Source organism: Mytilus californianus, unplaced genomic scaffold, assembly GCF_021869535.1.
Source record: "Mytilus californianus isolate M0D057914Y unplaced genomic scaffold, xbMytCali1.0.p SCAF_1, whole genome shotgun sequence".
NCBI lineage: Eukaryota > Metazoa > Mollusca > Bivalvia > Mytilida > Mytilidae > Mytilus > Mytilus californianus.
In genome coordinates, this window is record NW_026262581.1 from 112,928,446 (window position 1) to 112,944,249 (window position 15,804).

Here is a 15,804-nt window from a genome sequence, read left to right on the forward strand (position 1 = left end):
TGACAGCAATAAACATGAGAGGAAAATTAACCTAAAAGAAATAATAGAAAAACAATTAGCAAGCTTATATAATGAAAAAATTAAAGGAAATCAAATAAGATCACGTGTGAAATGGCTAGAAGAAGGGGAGAAAAACACATCCTTTTTTCTTGGCCTAGAAAAAACAAGGCAAAGTAAAAAAAACTATAACTCAACTGTATGATGAAAATAAACAGGTAACATATGACCAAAACAAAATAATAAATCTAGAAGTTAATTATTATACTAAATTATATACTTCAACAAAACCTGACACAGAAGAGGTAAGAAAGCACTTTGAAACTATTAAAGAATGTAAAAAAATTAATGAAAATGAAAGCAATATATGTGAAGGAAAAATTACTATAAGTGAATGCACAGAGGCTATATTTAAAATGAAACTGAACAAAGCCCCAGGTTTGGACGGACTAAATGTTGAGTTTTATAGAAAATTCTGGGAACAAATTAAAGATTTGATAGTACCCGTTTTCAATTATTGCTTTAAAAAAGGTGAATTAACCAACTCCCAAAAAATTGGAGCTATATCTCTTTTGTATAAAAAAAATGATCCACTCTCCCTTGATAACTATAGACCTATCACATTATTAAATTATGATGTTAAATTATTAGCCTATGCCTTAGCGCAAAGATTAAAATCAGTACTTCCAAAAATAATTCACTCTGATCAAAAAGGTTACATAAAAAACAGATACATAGGATTTAATATTAGACAAATCCAAGACATCATTGATTATTCTGAAAAATTTAAAGTAGATGGTGCAATTTTATTTTTAGACTTTACTAAAGCTTTCGACTCACTGGAGTGGTGTTTTATGTTTGAATCTTTAAAAAAATTTGGTTTTAAAAAGGAATTCATTAAATGGGTTGAAACTATGTATACAGATATAAAAGGGTGTATTTTAAATAATGGATGGGTGTCTGCCCCCTTTAATACATTCTGTGGGATTAGACAAGGGTGTCCGTTATCCTCGTTAATTTTCGTTTTATCTGTTGAAATAATGGCAATTAAATTAAGGGAAAATAACAAACTAAAAGGATTTGAAATCAAATTAGATGGAAAATCTTGCTCGCTAAAAATATGTCAGTTGGCAGACGATACTCAATTGTTTTTAAAAACACGCAAAGAAATAAGTATAGCCCTTAACATTATTGAAACTTTTGGAAGCCTTTCTGGACTTAAATTGAATAGAAATAAAACAGAAGGTTTGTGGCTTGGGAAACTTAAACATTCAAAAGATAAATTTGAAAATATAAACTGGAAACAAGACCACATTAAAAGTCTAGGAATATATTTTGGATACAATTATCAAGAATGTCATAAATTAAATACAGAAAAGCAAATAGACAAATGTGAAAAATTAATTCAAGGATGGAACAAACGAAACTTAACATTAATAGGAAAGATAACTGTAGTTAAGTCTTTAATTTTACCAAACCTAACATACATTGCATCAAGTATGATAATAACACAGGAAATAAAGCAAAAGTTCAAGAATTTAATATATAATTTTATATGGAGTGGAAAAAAAGATAAAGTTAAACGTACTATATTATGTAAACCATATCTTGAGGGAGGATTACAAATGATTGATTTAGACTGCTATCTTAAATCATTACAAATCAGATGGGTTTTAAAACTAATCAAAAAGGAAAATGATAACTGGAAAATTATTCCAAGATTTTACCTTGATAAATTTGGGAAAGATTTTCTTTTATTCTGAATGAATTTAACAAATGTTAATTTGCTTAATAAAATAGATTATAAATCTTTACCTGAATTCTATAAACAATTAATTAAAACATGGGTAGAAATAAAAGGAGGCCAAACAATCATACCAAGAAACTTTCTTCAGGTTAGAAAACAACTTATATGGGGAAATCATCTTATCAAAGAAAATGGGAAATGTTTGTTCTTTCAAAACTGGATTAATAGTAATATTTTGTACATCAATAATATATTAGATGAAAACGGATACATCTCATCAGAAACTGTACTCAAAAATTTAAAGAATAAACAAGATTGGATTAGAGAATTTTCATTAGTTAAAAAAGCTATACCAAAGCACTGGCAAAATATTTTAAAACAAGAAAGCTCTTACAAAACTGTTGTCAATATAAAAACATCAGTGAAGTTAAATATACTACTAAAACATGAAATTTCACCAGATATGAGTAACAAAGAAGTATATACTTTCTTGCAAAGTCAATTTACACATGATAAACCGACAGGAGTTTTAATGTGGGAAAGAATTCTTCATAAAAAAATGACTACAAAATTGAAGTCCACATTTAACTTTATTTTTAACTACCTTGAAAACAACAAATTAAAAATGTTTAAATGGAAAATAATACATTATATATTAGCCTGTAATGAATTACTTTATAAATGGAAAATAGTACCAAGTGGTTTGTGCTTCTATTGTAAGCAACATGATGATTATAAACACTTCTTTTTTTCCTGTTCATATAATGTTCATTATTGGCATAAAGTTGACCAGCTATTAGCATTTTTAAAAATTGATAAGCATATACTTAGTCTTGAAAGTTTAGTAACTGGCTATAAAATTGATGATGAAGCTTATTTTGATATGAACTATCTATTAACTATAATTTTCTTTTCCATCTATAAAGCATATTATATGTCTGACAAGAAAGATAAGGTCATTGATATCTTCAAAATCTTCAAAAATGAAATCTGGGACATTATTAACATAAATAAAATCAGAAGCAAAAAAAACAAGAAAATAATACTTAAAACAAGGGAATATTTCGAATTCCTTTAAATAAAATGACAATTATTAGATACAAGTCTTAGCTGTGACCTCATTAATACATGACTGCAAATGTGTCCAGTCAATTTGTGTGCATTAACTGAAATTCGCAATTTTACTCTTTTATAATTTATTACAGCTACACTGAATTCGAATTGTTATTAAATATGTTTATTCCTGTTCACAATGCAAAATTATAATGAGCAGGAGAGCGAGCAGAATACACAACACAATGCAACGTTACTGCATACATGTATAATTTGAAGACCACGTGTACTTTCGATCAACTTTCGATCTTCGGCTTTATCATAGAAATCAACATTTACTGGTAAAAAATAATGTGTGAAAAAAAAAACATTTTTACCTCATCATCCAAGACTTCTTATATAATTCAGTGTTGTAAACAAAACAAAAAGTTTTAAGTTCAAAATTCTATTGTCGACTGAAGAGTCATGCTATCAGTATCAAAGATCAATACATCATCAATTTCGCGGTTCAGTGAAGCTTTGATAAAAAAATCATATACAGTATAGGTTAAGAAACGTACCGTATTCCGGTAAAAAAAACAAAAATTATGTAGAATTGTTCTAATGTATTGATCTGTATTAATATAACTTACTTTATAGATATACTTTATTGAATATCTTTCCCTAGATATTCAATAACTAATTTGAAGGGATACTTAATTGAAGCTGTAGATTGAGTAAATTGTTAACAGCAAAGGTGCAATAAAATTGATTAATTAAAAAAAAAAAAAGAACTTAGGGTAAATTTGAACAATTCAACACAAACAGCGTAAAGAATTGAAAATACACTATAAGAGAATGAAAAATAAAAGAATTAACGTATAAACCAGCACATGCATTTCCAGACATAATTTGCATAAGCAAGGGTTTGTATTTTCTTATGACATTACAAGTTTACATGTTACTCATCTGCATCGTACACTAAAGAAAGATAACAAAATTTGTTAAACGTTTAGTAGTGTTTACTAGCGATGACGTCATTCAACAGTAATTCGTTAATTAAGATCAAGAGTACATCGAAAACTGTATGAGATAAGTTCTTTCATATTCGGCGATTGATTCTTAAATGCACATAGAGGGAGACAAATTAAGTAGTGTTGAAGAGGATTGACGTCATTTAGCAAAGTTATTAAGAGTTGTTCCCTTTAAAAGGCATACATCAGTAGGTATTACACCTTTTACCTAATAGAACAAGGATATGTAATGCTCAAGTACAATAACATCTTTATTGAACCTGGTAAAACATTCCGTTTTCAGTAAATTTAAATAGTAGTAGGGTCTTCTAAGAGTTACATCTTTAAATTCAATAAAAAGTGATGATTTGAATAATGCCGATAACTTTCAGCTCAAAACGAATTGTCGTTTTGTCTTTTCAGTTACCGTGCGGTGAAAGCCAGAAAAGATTTTACACCAATCAAAGCTAATTATTGTTTATCGAATGGAAGGTATGATATATTTGATTTCTCTTTATAGTTGCAGGTAATATTTCAGTGTTTGTAGGATCTGATGGTCGAGTACTTTTGTACAACGCAGATACATATAATACTTCATCAATATGTTCCTATAATTGGAACGATCAAGATGCTACAGTTGTATGCAAGCAAACTGGCATGGGAGATATTGGTAAAGCAACATATATCGATCGGGATTACAATTTCAGTAGGAGTATGTTTAACGTTTACTGCACAGGTAACGAAACCGATCTATCAGAGTGTACATATGACACCAGTGACAGTATGGGAATGTGTGATTATGTTCAAGATGCTGGAGTTCATTGCATCGATACAGGTATGTTTTCGTGATAAGTGGTACATGTATCTAAACATGACCAATGCCATTATGAATATAAGATTTACAGGCACGAACTTGTTGCTAAAATTTCCGTTGTTCAATTCAAAACCATAAAAAGAAAAACATATTGGAAAAAAGAAGCATCTATCAGTAGGTGTACCACCTTTTAATTCCGTGTATAAGAAAAAAAGCCACATACAATGCTCAAGTACAATAATTAAATATATTTCATTTCGTTTGAAATTGGGGTTTTGCCGTTTGCTATTTGTAGGACTTATATATAGATGGGATCTAGTATAACTAGTTCTGCAACAGTATTTACGATTTATAAAATTTAATGTTAGGTGCATAAGGCACGAGAAAAGTTTTGGGCGGTTTCTACGGGTAGGTTTTTATGCTACTATATAAAGTTTGGCATTTACATGTATTAGTATCGAAGGTGCTCGCAGTTACGTCGAATCGAAGATAGTCACATGATCATATATACAGTTGCTGCTACGTTAATTACGTGTAATTATAATGTGTTTGAAAGGGAAAAAACTGTACAATTTTAAAAATAAAAAGTATATCGTATGAAAAAATAATATGTTACTGCGAGAAACTAATGCTATTTCTGCGTTTGTCTTGTTTATATCCAATTGAATTAAGAGTAGATATACTTTAAATTCAGACAGAAGGGCGAGGGGGAATTTGAAGATAGTAAAATATTAAGTTTTCAGTTTATTCAATTAGTAGTCGGGTATACTTACTTTTACATGTTTAAATTCAATAAAGAGTGATGATTTGAGTAGTGCTGAAAATTTTTCAGCTCAAAACGAATTGTCATTTTGTCTTTTCAGTTATCGTGCGGTGATAGCCAGAAAAGATTTTACACTAAATAAAGCTAATTATTGTTTATCGAATGGAAGGTATAATATATTTGATTTCTCTTTATAGTTGCAGGTAATATTTCAGTGTTTGTTGGATCTGATGGTCGAGTACTTTTGTACAACGCATATACTTATAATACTTCATCAATATGTTCCTACAATTGGAACGATCAAGATGCTACAGTTGTATGCAAGCAAACTGGCATGGGAGATATTGGTAAAGCAACATATATCGATCGGGATTACAATTTCAGTAGGAGTATGTTTAACGTTTACTGCACAGGTAATGAAACCGATCTATCAGAGTGTACATATGACACCAGTGACAGTGTGGGAATGTGTGATTATGTGCAAGATGCTGGAGTTCATTGCATCGATACAGGTATGTTTTCTTGATGAGTGGTATCTAAATATTAACGATGTTTATAAGAGTTACATAGCTGAAGTTGTTACTAAAATATATGTTGTTCGGATTAACAGAATCATTACAAAAGCCATTGTACTGATCATTTTGAGTCCTTGTTAACACAAATAGAAAATCCAATGCAATGAAATCTATAGTTTTCCGGGTATAGGATACATTTGTAATACGGATATATTAAATTGTAAGCATATTTCAATTACCAAAGATAAATACCGCAATGTAAAGTCTATTGTTACAATCATAAATTTTCGTCGCTGAGGATCAGAAAATACACGATCATAATGTTTCTTGTAGATCAGACCCAATTGGTTTTGGGACCGGATGGTCGAATACTCTTTTATAACACTCAGACAGGAGATATATCAACAGTATGTTCGTACATGTGGAATGATCAAGGTGCTGACGTTGTTTGTAGACAACTGGGGATGGGAGACAGTGGTTCAGCAGTCTATCTTCCAAGAGATCACAACTATACAAGAAATATGTATAGCGTAGAATGCATGGGAGGCGAAAAGAACATGTATGACTGTAACTACCAGGTGACTGACTACTCCGGGTCATGTGAATATGTGTCTGATGCTGGTGTTGAGTGTGCTTCCCAAGGTATGTTATACTTGAATGTTAAAAGGAAGAATTTTCTTCCGACAATACACTATGTTATTAAGAACTTAGGGCAAATATAGAGCCACCATCCTCTATCGTGATCAGCCTAAAAACAACTTTCAAAATAAAAAATGTTCGAAATGTCTGAAAGAAGGTCACCAAACAAAAGATTGTACCAATGATTGGGTATGCAGATCATGTGGACAAGAAGGACACAAACAAAATGCCTGTACCAAGGATACTTTCTCAGACGTCCCCGAACAATCAGATAAAGAAAACAATGAAACAAGTGATGCGGATGATGAAACTTCTGAATCTGAAACTGGCACTGATGCAACACAAATATCCGTCCAAACCAACAATGATGTAACATGTGAAAGTGCATCAGCTACCGGAGTGAGCGGTCATGAAGGCGCATCATCTACTGAACGTGAAGGTGCATCAACTACTGGATGTGAAGATGACAATGGACAGTCGCAATCTATTATCAATCCTGTAGCTGATCCACAAAAACGAAAGAAAATAAAAAAAAAAGAACAGTAATAAAAAGGGTGATCCCAGTCAAGCTCAAATAACCTCATTCATGTCCGGTAATCAGAGCACACAAGAATCAACCAAAAAATCTCAAACTCCATCAAAACAACCTGTTAGTATTACATTTCTGAAGTCCCCAGTAACACCAACTGAGAAGCTTCACGACAAAGAGAGTGATTCTACTGCCAAGAGGTCCAAAACAACTGATACCTTATTATATACATACATGTAGTTAATTTACCTGTGTTTGTATGAGAATAAAAAACACAACAATATGAATATAATGATGTATTAAATTAATATTTTATTATCATTACAGGTATCATTTAACCACATTTAAAAAATTAATAGACCATAAAACTATAAGTCATCATTTAATTCTATATCACTCAATTATCAGTCTATATAATCACAACTAAATATCTCCTCTCTTATTAGTAATTTACAATCCTTTTGTAACTATGTACAATTTCTCACGTCCAGTGGTAAGCAGCGTGTGCACAATCTCAACATCTTTAGATCTTTTTTTTATTATTAAAATTCTTTGTGTCTTTTTTTATCACTTATTGCAAAGCTGCACATGTACATTCACTTCACATATATGTTTTCAGAAAGCTTGTCGGAAACTAACTCTTTCCTATATAATTGTAATAAATCCTTCAATAGTTTTGGTTAAAGCGGATATGGGATTATCATCTGTGAATCCATACACCAAACCTCAAAAGGATAAAGTACACCTACAAAAATCAAAACATAGATCGATTATTATAATTGACACTAAAACATTCATAAGTCATACAATACAAATATTGATCATAAACATACTAGTATTTCACTTAACTTATCAAGTAGCCAACAATACTATGCAATTTCAAGTCACATTGTTGACCCAATTCACGACCTATATATTGAGGTCAGTAACTGATATATTGTGTAATGTTTGCACATTAATAATCATGATAATTATGGTTGTATATAGATGTACATATATAAAGAATTTAATACTGATAAAAAATGTCATACAAAAAAAAACCAACAAAGCAAGGATAAAGATAAAATCTTAAATTCAAATTCATGTGGATTTACAGGTTCAACTTACTTTCAAACTGAACAAAACTCCTTAATTATACTAGCTCACCTTCTTAATAATAATACAATATGATACATAAAAAACTGTATCCATGTCCGCACCGTAAATACCAACGGGTTACAAAAATCTGAAAAAAGAAACAGAATTATTGAATGGGCTAATCAACAAAAATGTAATATAGTATTCCTACAAGAAACTCATTTTACTTACACCTTAGAATCAAAGTTAAAACAAGAATTCAAAGGTGAATTAATTTTAAATAATGGATTAAGTAATGCAAGAGGGGTGGCTATATGGATAAAAAGCAGATTAAACTACAAGCTTATTGACAAATATAAAGACTCAGAAGGTAGATTCATACTAGTTAATATAGAAATAGATGACAATATATACACCTTAGTGAACCTATATGCACCTAATAATTGTAAAACAAGAAATACTTTTTTTAAATCAGTAAAACAATTAATTGAAGATCATAGTATTGGCCAGTTAATAATTGGGGGTGACTTCAATGACATATTATCTATAAAAGATACCAAGAAAAAATTAGGAAATAAAAAATTTGATAAACCAGTTCATAACCTCAAGACATTGATTAAGAATCTAAAACTAACCGATGTCTGGAGAGGCAAAAACATAAATAAAACCCAATTTACCTGGAGAAGAAAAAACTTATCAGAATCTACAAGAATTGATTATTTTTTAGTAAGTGATAAAGTTAATAAAAATTGCATTTCATGCGATATAAGACCAATAGTACTTCAACACACTGATCATTACGCCGTTTCATTAAAAATCAACATAAATAGAAACTCAAAAGGGCGAGGTTACTGGAAATTAAACAGTAGCATCCTAGATGATAAACAGTATCAAAAAATTATTTCAAAGTTGATTAATACATATAAAACAAAAGCAGAAACATCTCTAAACCTAGATATTTTATGGGATAATTTTAAAGTTGAGGTAAGGGATTATACCATTCAATACTGTAAATTAAAAGCAAATATTAAAAAAGATAATATTGAAATTTTATAAAACACATTAAAAACATTATCTGCTGAAATTGATTGTGACAGCAATAAACATGAGAGGAAAATTAACCTAAAAGAAAATATAGAAAAACAATTAGCAAGCTTATATAATAAAAAAATTAAAGGAAATCAAATAAGATCACGTGTGAAATGGCTAGAAGAAGGGGAGAAAAACACATCCTTTTTTCTTGGCCTAGAAAAAACAAGGCAAAGTAAAAAAACTATAACTCAACTGTATGATGAAAATAAACAGGTAACATATGACCAAAACAAAATAATAAATCTAGAAGTTAATTATTATACTAAATTATATACTTCAACAAAACCTGACACAGAAGAGGTAAGAAAGCACTTTGAAGCTATTAAAGAATGTAAAAAAATTAATGAAAATGAAAGCAATATATGTGAAGGAAAAATTACTATAAGTGAATGCACAGAGGCTATATTTAAAATGAAACTGAACAAAGCCCCAGGTTTGGACGGACTAAATGTTGAGTTTTATAGAAAATTCTGGGAACAAATTAAAGATTTGATAGTACCCGTTTTCAATTATTGCTTTAAAAAAGGTGAATTAACCAACTCCCAAAAAATTGGAGCTATATCTCTTTTGTATAAAAAAAATGATCCACTCTCCCTTGATAACTATAGACCTATCACATTATTAAATTATGATGTTAAATTATTAGCCTATGCCTTAGCGCAAAGATTAAAATCAGTACTTCCAAAAATAATTCACTCTGATCAAAAAGGTTACATAAAAAACAGATACATAGGATTTAATATTAGACAAATCCAAGACATCATTGATTATTCTGAAAAATTTAAAGTAGATGGTGCAATTTTATTTTTAGACTTTACTAAAGCTTTCGACTCACTGGAGTGGTGTTTTATGTTTGAATCTTTAAAAAAATTTGGTTTTAAAAAGGAATTCATTAAATGGGTTGAAACTATGTATACAGATATAAAAGGGTGTATTTTAAATAATGGATGGGTGTCTGCCCCCTTTAATACATTCTGTGGGATTAGACAAGGGTGTCCGTTATCCTCGTTAATTTTCGTTTTATCTGTTGAAATAATGGCAATTAAATTAAGGGAAAATAACAAACTAAAAGGATTTGAAATCAAATTAGATGGAAAATCTTGCTCGCTAAAAATATGTCAGTTGGCAGACGATACTCAATTGTTTTTAAAAACACGCAAAGAAATAAGTATAGCCATTAACATTATTGAAACTTTTGGAAGCCTTTCTGGACTTAAATTGATTTAGAAATAAAACAGAAGGTTTGTGGCTTGGGAAACTTAAACATTCAAAAGATAAATTTGAAAATATAAACTGGAAACAAGACCACATTAAAAGTCTAGGAATATATTTTGGATACAATTATCAAGAATGTCATAAATTAAATACAGAAAAGCAAATAGACAAATGTGAAAAATTAATTCAAGGATGGAACAAACGAAACTTAACATTAATAGGAAAGATAACTGTAGTTAAGTCTTTAATTTTACCAAACCTAACATACATTGCATCAAGTATGATAATAACACAGGAAATAAAGCAAAAGTTCAAGAATTTAATATATAATTTTATATGGAGTGGAAAAAAAGATAAAGTTAAACGTACTATATTATATAAACCATATCTTGAGGGAGGATTACAAATGATTGATTTAGACTGCTATCTTAAATCATTACAAATCAGATGGGTTTTAAAACTAATCAAAAAGGAAAATGATAACTGGAAAATTATTCCAAGATTTTACCTTGATAAATTTGGGAAAGATTTTCTTTTATTCAGAATGAATTTAACAAATGTTAATTTGCTTAATAAAATAGATTTAAATCTTTACCTGAATTCTATAAACAATTAATTAAAACATGGGTAGAAATAAAAGGAGGCCAAACAATCATACCAAGAAACTTTCTTCAGGTTAGAAAACAACTTATATGGGGAAATCATCTTATCAAAGAAAATGGGAAATGTTTGTTCTTTCAAAACTGGATTAATAGTAATATTTTGTACATCAATAATATATTAGATGAAAACGGATACATCTCATCAGAAACTGTACTCAAAAATTTAAAGAATAAACAAGATTGGATTAGAGAATTTTCATTAGTTAAAAAAGCTATACCAAAGCACTGGCAAAATATTTTAAAACAAGGAAGCTCTTACAAAACTGTTGTCAATATAAAAACATCAGTGAAGTTAAATATACTACTAAAACATGAAATTTCACCAGATATGAGTAACAAAGAAGTATATACTTTCTTGCAAAGTCAATTTACACATGATAAACCGACAGGAGTTTTAATGTGGGAAAGAATTCTTCATAAAAAAATGACTACAAAATTGAAGTCCACATTTAACTTTATTTTTAACTACCTTGAAAACAACAAATTAAAAATGTTTAAATGGAAAATAATACATTATATATTAGCCTGTAATGAATTACTTTATAAATGGAAAATAGTACCAAGTGGTTTGTGCTTCTATTGTAAGCAACATGATGATTATAAACACTTCTTTTTTTCCTGTTCATATAATGTTCATTATTGGCATAAAGTTGACCAGCTATTAGCATTTTTAAAAATTGATAAGCATATACTTAGTCTTGAAAGTTTAGTAACTGGCTATAACATTGATGATGAAGCTTATTTTGATATGAACTATCTATTAACTATAATTTTCTTTTCCATCTATAAAGCATATTATATGTCTGACAAGAAAGATAAGGTCATTGATATCTTCAAAATCTTCAAAAATGAAATCTGGGACATTATTAACATAAATAAAATCAGAAGCAAAATAAACAAGAAAATAATACTTAAAACAAGGGAATATTTCGAATTCCTTTAAATAAAATGACAATTATTAGATACAAGTCTTAGCTGTGACCTCATTAATACATGACTGCAAATGTGTCCAGTCAATTTGTGTGCATTAACTGAAATTCGCAATTTTACTCTTTTATAATTTATTACAGCTACACTGAATTCGAATTGTTATTAAATATGTTTATTCCTGTTCACAATGCAAAATTATAATGAGCAGGAGAGCGAGCAGAATACACAACACAATGCAACGTTACTGCATACATGTATAATTTGAAGACCACGTGTACTTTCGATCAACTTTCGATCTTCGGCTTTATCATAGAAATCAACATTTACTGGTAAAAAATAATGTGTGAAAAAAAAAACATTTTTACCTCATCATCCAAGACTTCTTATATAATTCAGTGTTGTAAACAAAACAAAAAGTTTTAAGTTCAAAATTCTATTGTCGACTGAAGAGTCATGCTATCAGTATCAAAGATCAATACATCATTAATTTCGCGGTTCAGTGAAGCTTTGATAAAAAAATCATATACAGTATAGGTTAAGAAACGTACCGTATTCCGGTAAAAAAAACAAAAATTATGTAGAATTGTTCTAATGTATTGATCTGTATTAATATAACTTACTTTATAGATATACTTTATTGAATATCTTTCCCTAGATATTCAATAACTAATTTGAAGGGATACTTAATTGAAGCTGTAGATTGAGTAAATTGTTAACAGCAAAGGTGCAATAAAATTGATTAATTAAAAAAAAAAAGAACTTAGGGTAAATTTGAACAATTCAACACAAACAGCGTAAAGAATTGAAAATACACTATAAGAGAATGAAAAATAAAAGAATTAACGTATAAACCAGCACATGCATTTCCAGACATAATTTGCATAAGCAAGGGTTTGTATTTTCTTATGACATTACAAGTTTACATGTTACTCATCTGCATCGTACACTAAAGAAAGATAACAAAATTTGTTAAACGTTTAGTAGTGTTTACTAGCGATGACGTCATTCAACAGTAATTCGTTAATTAAGATCAAGAGTACATCGAAAACTGTATGAGATAAGTTCTTTCATATTCGGCGATTGATTCTTAAATGCACATAGAGGGAGACAAATTAAGTAGTGTTGAAGAGGATTGACGTCATTTAGCAAAGTTATTAAGAGTTGTTCCCTCGAAAAAGACATACATCAGTAGGTATTCCACCTTTTACCTAATAGAACAAGGATATGTAATGCTCAAGTACAATAACATCTTTATTGAAGCTGGTAAAACATTCCGTTTTTAGTAAATTTAAATAGTAGTAGGGTCTTCTTAGAGTTACATCTTTAAATTCAACAAAAAGTGATGATTTGAATAATGCCGATAACTTTCAGCTCAAAACGAATTGTCGTTTTGTCTTTTCAGTTACCGTGCGGTGAAAGCCAGAAAAGATTTTACACCAATCAAAGCTAATTATTGTTTATCGAATGGAAGGTATGATATATTTGATTTCTCTTTATAGTTGCAGGTAATATTTCAGTGTTTGTAGGATCTGATGGTCGACTACTTTTGTACAACGCAGATACATATAATACTTCATCAATATGTTCCTATAATTGGAACGATCAAGATGCTACAGTTGTATGCAAGCAAACTGGCATGGGAGATATTGGTAAAGCAACATATATCGATCGGGATTACAATTTCAGTAGGAGTATGTTTAACGTTTACTGCACAGGTAACGAAACCGATCTATCAGAGTGTACATATGACACCAGTGACAGTATGGGAATGTGTGATTATGTTCAAGATGCTGGAGTTCATTGCATCGATACAGGTATGTTTTCGTGATAAGTGGTATCTAAACATGACCAATGCCATTATGATTATAAAATTTACAGGCATGAACTTGTTTCTAAAATTTCCGTTGTTCAATTCAAAACCATAAAAAGAAAAACATATTGGAAAAAAGAAGCATCTATCAGTAGGTGTACCACCTTTTAATTCCGTGTATAAGAAAAAAAGCCACATACAATGCTCAAGTACAATAATTAAATATATTTCATTTCGTTTGAAATTGGGTTTTTGCCGTTTGCTATTTGTAGAACTTATATATAGATGGGATCTAGTATAACTAGTTCTGCAACAGTATTTACGATTTATAAAATTTAATGTTAGGTGCATAAGGCACGAGAAAAGTTTTGGGCGGTTTCTACGGGTAGGTTTTTATGCTACTATATAAAGTTTGGCATTTACATGTATTAGTATCGAAGGTGCTCGCAGTTACGTCGAATCGAAGATAGTCACATGATCATATATACAGTTGCTGCTACGTTAATTACGTGTAATTATAATGTGTTTGAAAGGGAAAAAACTGTACAATTTTAAAAATAAAAAGTATATCGTAAGAAAAAAGTAATATGTTACTGCGAGAAACTAATGCTATTTCTGCGTTTGTCTTGTTTATATCCAATTGAATTAAGAGTAGATATACTTTAAATTCAGACAGAAGGGCGAGGGGGAATCTGAAGATAGTAAAATATTAAGTTTTCAGTTTATTCAATTAGTAGTCGGGTATACTTACTTTTACATGTTTAAATTCAATAAAGAGTGATGATTTGAGTAGTGCTGAAAATTTTTCAGCTCAAAACGAATTGTCATTTTGTCTTTTCAGTTATCGTGCGGTGATAGCCAGAAAAGATTTTACACTAAATAAAGCTAATTATTGTTTATCGAATGGAAGGTATAATATATTTGATTTCTCTTTATAGTTGCAGGTAATATTTCAGTGTTTGTAGGATCTGATGGTCGAGTACTTTTGTACAACGCAGATACTTATAATACTTCATCAATATGTTCCTACAATTGGAACGATCAAGATGCTACAGTTGTATGCAAGCAAACTGGCATGGGAGATATTGGTAAAGCAACATATATCGATCGGGATTACAATTTCAGTAGGAGTATGTTTAACGTTTACTGCACAGGTAATGAAACCGATCTATCAGAGTGTACATATGACACCAGTGACAGTGTGGGAATGTGTGATAATGTGCAAGATGCTGGAGTTCATTGCATCGATACAGGTATGTTTTCTTGATGAGTGGTATCTAAATATTAACGATGTTTATAAGAGTTACATAGCTGAAGTTGTTACTAAAATATATGTTGTTCGGATTAACAGAATCATTACAAAAGCCATTGTACTGATCATTTTGAGTCCTTGTTAACACAAATAGAAAATCCAATGCAAAGAAATCTATAGTTTTCCGGGTATAGGATACATTTGTAAGACGGATATATTAAATTGTAATCATATTTCAATTACCAAAGATAAATGCCGCAATGTAAATTCTATTGTCACAATCATAAATTTTCGTCGCTGAGGATCAGAAAATACACGATCATAATGTTTCTTGTAGATCAGACCCAATTGGTTTTGGGACCGGATGGTCGAATACTCTTTTATAACACTCAGACAGGAGATATATCAACAGTATGTTCGTACATGTGGAATGATCAAGGTGCTGACGTTGTTTGTAGACAACTGGGGATGGGAGACAGTGGTACAGCAGTCTATCTTCCAAGAGATCACAACTATACAAGAAATATGTATAGCGTAGAATGCATGGGAGGCGAAAAGAACATGTATGACTGTAACTACCAGGTGACTGACTTCTCCGGGTCATGTGAATATGTGTCTGATGCTGGTGTTGAGTGTGCTTCCCAAGGTATGTTATCCTTCAATGTTAAAAGGAAGAATTTTCTTCCGACATTACACTATGTTATTAAGAACTTAGGG

At 30.2% G+C, this 15,804-nt stretch overlaps 1 protein-coding gene across 1 annotated transcript in view; it reads left to right on the forward strand.

Annotated features, from left to right (window-relative positions):
* Positions 1 to 15,804, forward strand: part of LOC127738727 (deleted in malignant brain tumors 1 protein-like) — a 66,107-nt gene that overhangs the window by 8,018 nt on the left and 42,285 nt on the right. Inside the window, exons 4-6 of the mRNA XM_052250070.1 lie at positions 5,564 to 5,878; positions 14,774 to 15,088; positions 15,425 to 15,733. Coding sequence (XP_052106030.1) covers positions 5,564 to 5,878; positions 14,774 to 15,088; positions 15,425 to 15,733 — 939 coding nt within the window. The remainder of the gene's footprint in view (positions 1 to 5,563; positions 5,879 to 14,773; positions 15,089 to 15,424; positions 15,734 to 15,804) is intronic.